The 9,834-nt window shown below is 37.9% G+C and overlaps 1 protein-coding gene across 7 annotated transcripts in view; it reads right to left on the bottom strand.

Annotated features, from left to right (window-relative positions):
• Nucleotides 1-2,505: 2,505 nt before the first annotated feature.
• The window catches only part of LOC104639538 (thymocyte selection-associated high mobility group box protein TOX), a 314,557-nt gene continuing 307,228 nt past the window's right edge, over nucleotides 2,506-9,834 (bottom strand). For all 7 annotated transcript variants that reach the window (XR_012833817.1, XM_075744033.1, XM_075744035.1 and 4 more), the window contains 8 exons: nucleotides 9,475-9,542; nucleotides 7,791-7,858; nucleotides 7,446-7,569; nucleotides 6,617-6,700; nucleotides 5,435-5,585; nucleotides 4,946-5,048; nucleotides 3,862-3,971; nucleotides 2,506-2,884 (listed from right to left, as the gene is read on the bottom strand). Coding sequence is in view for 6 of the 7 variants with exons in the window: in XM_075744033.1 (XP_075600148.1) it covers nucleotides 2,790-2,884; nucleotides 3,862-3,971; nucleotides 4,946-5,048; nucleotides 5,435-5,585; nucleotides 6,617-6,700; nucleotides 7,446-7,569; nucleotides 7,791-7,858; nucleotides 9,475-9,542 (803 nt within the window). In the remaining variant the exon portion in view is untranslated. The remainder of the gene's footprint in view (nucleotides 2,885-3,861; nucleotides 3,972-4,945; nucleotides 5,049-5,434; nucleotides 5,586-6,616; nucleotides 6,701-7,445; nucleotides 7,570-7,790; nucleotides 7,859-9,474; nucleotides 9,543-9,834) is intronic.

Here is a 9,834-nt window from a genome sequence, read left to right as displayed (position 1 = left end):
GCCTGTAGCAGTCATCCCTCAGTTCCTTGGCAGGCTAGTTTGCTGAGCTGTGAAATCCCTGGAGCATGAAACAAGGTATTAGTGCAGAGATCAGCATTTTACCTCACCAGTTTTTACTTAGCAGATGATTCAGCAGGGGCCAGTTCTATACCTCTTCAAGCTTTAAAACTCTGGGTTTAAGTAAGCCTCTTACCATCTTACAGCGTGACCAAGGGGGTTTAGTCACCTGAACCTTGTGATTCCCTACTAAGTACAAGTCTGGCTAAAACTTACCTGAACATACAGAGGAAGAATAATACAGCCATCTGATAAGAAAAAGAGTTTGTAACTACAGGGGAAATCTATTGGAAATAATTGAGAGGTAGAACTTTAGTACAAGTACTTAAGTGTTTTCCTTCCAGCTGCAGCATGTAGCAATCAGAAGTGAAAGAACTAATAAAAACTACTCCTGTTTTCATGGAGAAATGAGCTTGCATTTAAGAGTGAGCTGTGGTTAAATGTATGTACATAGATAACTTTGAGTTAAACTGCAGGAAAATATTAGTCTATATGTAATACCTTAAAAAAAACACCCCCCACAAATCAAAAACCAACATACTGATGATAACCCTGTTACTAGGCTATAATGTGATTTTTATTTTTTTTTTCTTCCCTCCTCAAAAAAGCTAAGGCTGCTTTAGGCAATGGCTGAGGGCTGTGTTTTATCAGCTGCTTTACAGCAGAAAGCAAGCCTCAGATGCACTTAAGAGCTATGCATTGTTTGCATGCATATTTAACCAAAAGAAAGTTAAGGGTATTTTCTCTCTAAGGTAGCTTAAGTCAAAATTCAGGAGTCACAACCTTCAGGGTAATTTTCCTCTAGTTTAGATCAGTAGGGGCCCTCTAAGTGATGCAGGAGCACAGCTGTGCCCAAAGGGGTGTAGTTTACTATTGCTCAGGTAGTTCCTGGGTGATTGTCAAGCACATTGGAGTGTAACTTGAGTTGCAAAATTGCACATTAGCAGGAATGGAACACAAAAAGAATGTGCGCTAAAAGGTAAAACATGTTACAGTGCAAATTCTAAACAGGCTGGTACTGTAATGCAGCAAACCTAAGCCTTGGGGGCTGGGGACAAAATACAACGGTGAAGGTAAACAAGCAATGATGGGCATGAATAGAACACCACATAAAAAGCTTTTAACACAATCCAGAAATCACCTAAGACATCTCCAAGCAAGTGTAGAATGTGGGTTTCTATGTCATCTTTGCCTACACAAGATATATTTGGGAAATAGTATAATGAAAGGTGAAGAAACAGGGCAGATAGATAGATACCAGCCACACTGCTGCACACGTGATCTAGCTTGAATTTTTTGTGCCATGTACCTTATGGATTACATAGAAATTCAGGGTTTTTTGGTAAGCCAAATAAGTAATGCAGCCAAAATGCCAGTTTAATTTAACATCATGCCATTACCTTACTGAAAAATATGTTCAAAGTCCAGCATAATAAAAAATTAGGGGGGTAAAAAAAAAAAAACACCACCACCAGCCCCTAACCATAAAACAATTGTTTCACAATGCTAAAGAAACAGTTGTGCCCTGAAATAGGTGTTAGGTGTCAAACCCAGGGCAGTGTATCTACAAAGGACTGACTGAATGTAATTTAGAAGCAGAGCATCTTAATACAAGTAGTAGAGAATACCATCAGAGAGAAAAAAAAAAAAAGAAAAAAGATCTTGAGTCACAATGGGCCAACATCACACATGCAGCAGCTTGTTGCTGTAATAAGCCATTTAAAGACTATTTCAAGTCTTTAATTTCAGAACAGCTCCTTGCAGAAAATCATATCCTTAAGTCCTACAGAGGTTAACTGAGTGACAAAGCCTAAGATAACAAGGGACTTGATAAATGCAGGAGCTGTAGCTCTGTTTAAATGCTGTATTTAAATTCCATCCCAAAGATGATTTGAGCTGAGAGAGGTTGAGAACACCAAACCAAACATGAAGATGCTGAAGATTATTAAGAGAAGGCTAGTAACAGAATTGATAGGCAGTAGTAATACAGCATAAAACACAACAGATTAATGTCAGGCATGTTATTAGGGGAAGATTTATATCAACACATTTACATATGTGTGTGGGCAATCAATTTTATGCTTGGCTTCCTTTCAGGCTAATACATTAGTGCTGGCTTTCAATAGGAAAAAGCAATACAGAATATGTTCTTATTCTTCTCTATGCCTTTGCAAATGGCCACAGCGGGAGACTAGATAGCTAGACAACTAGGCTGACCACTGCTCAGACCAACAGCTGCCTTAGCAGTAAGTGTTCAAAGTAGTATTTACCATTGTATATGTCTTCACTAGGAAAAAAGGTTTACTACACAAGAGGTACATACATTATGTGATGAGACATGGCACCAAGTTGCAAGCATCCTTAAAGACTTCTTAAGAATGCAAATGCCTTTTTGAAATCAGTTGAAACAGCATGCTATGATGCATTCTATATAAATCAAACAATGACTGCAAGTTAAGAGCTCTTTAATTACAGAAAAATAGGTCTTTAATTTCATCTCAGATGATATCATTTTAGACAAGCATTTTTAGCATGATAGTCCATGAAAAAACAAATACATGCACTATGTAAGTTAAGAGCTCTCAGTGAAGTCACCGTAACATAGAAAGTTGCAGCTGAACAAAGCTTCCTATCTGGTTGAACTTCAGTAGCCATCATTGCACACAGTTACATTCCTTTAAAAGATTTGGTTTAAAATAAGAGTTCATTTAATTGTCTGGAGGGAAAGGCACTTAGTATTGCAGTTTCCAGAACATGATTTGTTTGTCTTCCCCTCCTGTAATAACACTGTTGCACTGTTCATTCATCCACATGGACATTACAGCACCTGGGGGAAAAAAACCCAACCAAACAAGTAAATCCAAATGCAAATAAAAGTAGTAGTTGAGATAATGGAACAGATTTTAAGAGAGTTTAGGATAATCTGATCATTAGTTTGGATTACACTGACACCAGATATGCTAAAAAGAATTTTAGCAGGTTTCTAGGTGGCTGCTCTTATAGTACTGATCTTGTGTTCCATTGCTTCAGCTGACTTTGGGTACTAGAGAGACAATGTCTGTTGGAGCGTGGGATGCAGATACCTCACTGGCAAAAGGATTCATAGGGATAAGGGGAGCACGTTTCTCTAGAAAGTGAGATTTTTCACTCTGCCGTTTGGACCTCTCATTAAAACTGTATTCACATCATCTAGCATATACTTAGAAGCCCACTTCTAAAGATTCCCCCAGCTACAGAATGAGCTCTATACAGGTCAAGCTTCAGTAGGGAAGCTTGAAATAACTGTTCATGAAGGCAGCCTTAAAAAAACCAAACTGAATAAAACTGAGATAGTTTTTCTCCTTCACACATACTCATTGCTGATGTACTGAAGACAATGCAGATACATTTAAGAAGCCTATAAATCACCATCCAAAACTATTTCTCTAGTGAACTTTACTTAAATTTGTTGTTAGACTCACAGTCCGGACAGACTTCGACAAAAGTATACTGTGCAGCCTATACTAAAATTTATTAGCTATGAGGTAGAAAAATGTTGACTTTTGTGATGTTGGGTGAATTAGAAAAATCCCAAGTCATTTACCTTTGGTCAGTCTTGTAAACAGCACAGTTCCTCCATTGTTATGAAATTTCTTAGGAGGCTCATGTGGACCTACTTCTAGTTCTGGTGTTCCACACAACACTAACATCAAGAACAGCCCACTGACTAAGCAGATGACTCTCAAACTTTTCAGTACTAACAGAGCTGGAAAACAGGAGGGGAATCTTCCATTCCATTTCAGAATAGGAACAGTTCAGGTGTACCTGTATGTCCTTTGATTCTTTCAATAACTTTTCCTCCAAGAAGGTCCCAAATCAGTAATTCACCAGATTGACTTCCTGATAAGATGGTATTTCCATCCCATTTGAAGCACCTGCAAGCAAGTCTGAAATCAGTTCACTTCAAGTTTTTGTATAATGAGAGATGAACATTTCCAAACTAAGCCAAAAAGAATTGAAAATGGAGGTACAAAACTGAAGGATACTCCACCCTTTAACACATCTTGAAAGGTCATTCCCAAATTATTTTAAAGGGTCATGACCCAAACTTGCTTCTCTGACTGCCCTAGACCCAGCCAACCTTCCCCTGGCAGAAAGATGAAACACATTCCCATAACAGAAGAGGACCCAGTCAGCTATACATGTCTACAGTACCCCAGTGTCTCTTGAACCATCACTTCTGTCACTTCATGTTCTGAAACAATCGCTTGAAGTGCAAAGAGGACTTTTGGGGAAGTAACTGAAGAAAAAATACATACATACATATTTATGTACACACACAATAAGTCAATATGTGTACTCCATATATGGCTGCTGTATTTTTACTCCAGTAACCAAGTAAGCATTCCATCTGTTTACCTGACAAACCATATAGAACTGTATGCATTTTGGTTTGTGAAAAAAAAAGTGATCACTTTAATTATACTAGCCAATCTTTTCTTAAATTATTAAAACACAAAGGAAGCACTGAAAAAAAATAAATAAATCAAGATTATTGACAGAGATGATGCAAGTAAGAGAACTGTCTACTTGTTAGAAATTTCTGTAGCTCAGCTGCTGAAGAGCTGCTTAGCTACAGCTGTCATCTTCTATGGAAGTTAAAGTTGTGTTGAAAAAAATCTGAGTTATTTACTTAGATACTTGTTTGGTTTTGTCCCAGTTTGGAAAGCATCACCATAATACACACAACATGCTAGAATGTCAGCCTTTGCACTTTAAAAAGTAATTCAATAAAACAAAGTTGCTGGTATTACTGTCCTTTCCATTTTGCTATCACCAACCATCATGCATTTCCACAGTTAGCTAAGTTGGCCACACAGCTTCATAATCTGTATGCTCTCAAAATTACCTCTGTGGCTCATCAGTGGTTACAGAAGATATAAGCATTCCAGTTTGTACATCTATTACTTTAAAACAACAGTCCTCTCCTGCACTGAGTAGATGTCTGCTGTCTGCACAAAAGAAAAAAGCAAACAAAAGAAACAACCACCAAAGAGCATGTTTAGACACGTTACCAAAGCAGTCTGCGATACAGCACATTGTACGTGACATGCCTGACCTGCTTATTTATTTAAAATTAATTTACTGTAAATTAAGTCTCTAAGCAAGCAATGATAAACAAAATTAGTTTAGAGTCTAGACTATTGGTCTACAGTCTAGTATGGCCTTGTGTACAGTTAATGAATTCTTTAGAATGGCGATGCGTGTCAATCCAAAACATCCCACCATCCACCTTAAAATAGTAATTCCAACAACAAGGGTATATTCCATGGTATCAGGAATAAGATTCTCTTTGAAACTCCCAACAGTGCATATTAAAAACCAAAATCCAACGTACCAGGACTAAAAGCAGCACCAAACACAGTCCCAGAATGACATGGCAACTGGTGCAAAGCTGTTGCTGTAGTAATGTCCCAAATGCTAATGGTACCCTCTTTCGTTCCAGACGCTAGTATCGTATTTGCAGAATTAAGGTCGATTGTATTTACCTAGGAAGTTAAACATCCCATGATTTTCTTATTCTTTCATGTGAGGTATCTTGAGACAGGTTTTAAACATTCAAAAAACAAGCCTATTATTTGCAAAATTATTTTTTTATTTACAAAAAGCTTTTACATTTAATTCTACAACATCCTTAATTAAGTACAATTATTAAAAATCCTGCCTGTAAGTAGTAAAATATAGGTCCCTTTGATGATATTTTAAAATACTTTCTTTGCAGAATCAGAAATGCCAATTGACATTTCAGACTACTTTTAGTACCCATACTCTCCACCTAAATGCAAGACTTTACCCATAAAGGTTAAATTCTTCTTTACTTTTAAAGAACTTCCTAGTCATCAGGTGTTTCAAATTCTCTTGGGTACAGTTTTTAAACATTACCAGAACTGTTTCAGTATTTGTCTATGCTGTGACCTGTTAAACCTCATAGTAGTTAGGTTTTTAGCACACAGTAATTCTAAATATCCTACTAGAGTGACATTAGATGCTACAAATAAAAGAGTGCAGTTACACATTCATGATTCACTGCACACATCGTGTTTACATATTTACAGTATGAAATTCAGTAATGTATTTTATGGCATTGTAAACAACTCAGATGAATTTTTTCATCTGCTTGCCTTTGGCAAAGAAGTTAAGAAGAAGCTGTAACAATAAAAATGCTTGAAAAACATTACTCTGTTTTCAAAAATAAAGAAGCTAACAAAAAAATTTCCAGTCTGCCCCAGAACTTTGTGCATACAAGCTCAGCAAGACAGATTAAGAAACCTCTGTTTCTGTTGTTGCTTCAGTCCCCAGGAGTTGACTTTTCAACCAGGGAAGCTAGAGACACTGGTGCAGGACACGTGTTGGACAAAAAGCCCAAAAATGAAATAAACCACCCCTACATACCCATAGCAAAACAACACACTGTCTCAGCCCCCTAACCCAATCCGTGTTACCACTAGATCTTGACTTGAAGTTTAATAAGCATTACCCTTCATTTTCTGAGATACTATGTCTCTATCCACATACTTACGCTAACATCATGTTCCAACTCTGCAAGCAGTTCAAAGTGATGTTTTTTGTTGCTCAAGGTCTCTCCCGGAACACAGTGCCACACCTGCAACACAGATACTTGTTTGCTCAAGGAAGTATTAGTATAACTCTGGATGAGTTTCTCCAGTACTGAATTCTCACATGACAAGGATGGCTGCTTGTGTTAACCGTGGGCCTTGCCAACGTGGCAGAACACAGCAACAACAAATGGCACCTGAGCTCCTTCACCTTAAGCAGAGCCACATACTAAACACAACTATGCAGATTCCAGACGGACTGCAGAAGCCCATCTAAGTAAGGGTATACCACTGCACTCAATGTATAGCTACCAGAAAGCCATGCACAGAAGGCTTGGGGAAATTCTTTCATGTCTCTAACTTCCAAATTACCTTCCCACCTAACTGTAGGCATGCTCTTTAGATTAGCAAGTTGCTGGTCCACTTAGTCGAGGAACATAAGCTACAAAACTATTAAACATTTGGGAAGCCTATTCTACTCAGCAAATAGAATCACCAGTCAAGGTCACAAAATACTCCAGTTCCTCCAATAAATGCAGTTTGCCTCCAAAAAACCTCACAATTGAGTAAGTCAGAATGAATGAAATTTCTTTAAAGTTACACTCAAGCTTTGAAATAGAGTTGAGATAAAGCTGAACGAAGAAGATATTCTAGAAATAAACTTGCTGTGATACTGGCTAAGTTATTATTCTAGTACAACAGGTACCTCCACTCCAAGGCATTTGGCTGGCTGAATATTAAAAAGTGCTAGCTATAAATAGTTACTAAAGTATAACAAAGCCACATACAAACCTTCACAGTGGAATCCCAAGATGCAGAATATAAACGCCCATCATGCCAACAGATCTTACTGACTGCATCATCATGTCCCATTAAGATGTCTTGCTGCCTTCCAAATGCAATTGAATAAAAATATCTAATAGGAAAAGGTTATAAAAGCAATACATCTTCAGAAAACGTTTTTTTCTAAATAGATGAAAGTAAGTTTGCTTCTACAGTTTCTAACAGAAATCTACAGAAAAAAGTAGAAATATAGACACTGTGCTTTAACAATTTTTGTATCATTATCTAAAACTATAAACATAATGAACAAGGCACTCAATGTAATTCAATAGTCAACAGGAAGTAAATACACACATATGATTGTCCCATGAAGAACTTATGACAGTGGTATCTCCTGGTAAGATCAGACAAGATGACAAAGCCTGTCAGAAAAAGAAAAAAGAAGTGGTGTTCAATTTCTTACCCCAAATCAAACAGAAGTACATTAATATGCTTTTGGAGAACAAGAACTATTTTACTCTTCTATACACATAACATAAAGGCGTTATATAAACACTAATCAAAAAACCTTATAGGTTGGACACTGAACAGCAAGACTACTTAATTCCTGGTAAATAGAAAGGTAGCAATGAAGTTCAGAAACACATGCAGAACTGATGGATCTCCTTTTTCAAAATGCTGGTATTGCAAGGACAAGGTATGTAATTCCTCACTCAGGAGAGACTAGGTCGGCTCTTCATCGTGTAAGCTACTGTCAATTCTAAATGCAAACAGCCAACGGAAACTAAAAATGAAGGTTTCCTTTGATGTTTGTTCTTCATGACAGCTACTTATCAGCTCAGCTCTTTCAAACAACAAATGTAACCATCTAATTCCTACCATTCTCAACAAGAAAAATTCTTTACAAACAGCTGCTCAGTTATATTACCATCACTGGAAGTAGCAAGGAAAATAAAATAAAAAAATAAAAAAATTGTAAAAATCAGCTCAGTGCTTCTACTGCTATCATTACTGGTCATGTTTTAGATCTGTTCTACAAAACAGTAAGCTGCTTGACTACTGTTTCTAGCATTGCTGCAACAGATCAGTACTAACAGTGCAAAGAATAATAAAAAAAAAAAAAGAAAAAAAGAGTATACAAGGCCTCTTCATGAAAAACTGACTTTTGGCCTAAAGTTCAGCAAAGAGCTCCCTTTTTACAGTGTCAAGAAGTGACATTCCTAAGTTTGCTTTGGCTAGAGCATTAGGAATTGCTGTATCTAGATTCACCCGCTCGTGTGTGCCATTGCAGGCCATACGGTCTTGATCCTACAACTTACTAAGGGACATGTTAGTGCACGCTATGGCTTCTGTCTGGGCAACCCATTTGCTTTTTTTGTTCCCCCTAGAGATGAGGGTACTGAGAAGGCAGATATATCGTAGTGTCTTGCCTCAATAAAAGACTCTGAACATGACAACTGGGAGTGAATCTCTATGACCCATGTCTGGCCACAGTACTCAAGCACAAAAAATCAAATACAGAATCCCCTTCCAAGTTCTCGGAAAAAATGTTGTTCAGAGGTTGCTGACATCACTTCTTATGGAGCGAAGATGGCTCAAATTCATCCAGCATCCCTGTGCTTTGTTCTCCTAACAGCTGACTCACGGCCTTCAAACACTTGGGAGCAGTAAGGCAATGCTGAATGTGAGCACATGGGTGGAAATTTTGCGATTCTGGTCCCAGTGGCAGTTCAAGATTGTTCAGGAAGACTCCTCTGCTCGTGCCACACTATTTTTGTCTAATGCAAGCCCTTCCCTGGATAGCATGGCAACTCTACTTCTGTGCTAGCACTGTTCTGAGTGCAACCATCCAACACTCCCTCCCCACATTTGCAGAATGTGCTCTGTCTCCCTGGAGGCCTGAGAGAGTCTCAATTCACTCTGATAAATTATTCACACACAATAGAATTGAGTGGGCAGGGGAAAAAAAAGAGGCCTTTCTCTGAGCAGCTTTCAGGAGGTTCTTAATGATCTCTGTTTTATTTTGACAGCAGCTCACCATATTTGAAAAGGACACACTTCTCTGGATTGTTTTTGATTCTTTGGAAAACATCTTCAAAGTTGAATCTGGGGATAATGGACAAAATAGACAAAAGATAAAAGGACTGTTTTATATTATAGAAGCTAGTAATTTTGCTCCTGTTGAATATTCAAATATCTTACTACAAAAAGCAGGTATAGGTTTCTCAGTCTTTGAGTAACTCTTTTTAAAGCTTGTGACTTGAGCCTGGAACTAGCCTGTTTTGCGCCAGTTAGACAGACTCCCCCAGGCCCATCAAACTCTGATTGAGAGAACTCTGGTATCTAAAGGGAGATATGACCATCTTCCCAAGCCTAGATATAGGTAACATTGAAATCC

Source organism: Balearica regulorum, chromosome 2 (genome assembly GCF_011004875.1).
Source record: "Balearica regulorum gibbericeps isolate bBalReg1 chromosome 2, bBalReg1.pri, whole genome shotgun sequence".
Classification (NCBI taxonomy): domain Eukaryota; kingdom Metazoa; phylum Chordata; class Aves; order Gruiformes; family Gruidae; genus Balearica; species Balearica regulorum.
The sequence above is the reverse complement of the archived record's forward strand: the minus strand, read 5'-3'. Positions and strand labels throughout refer to the sequence as shown.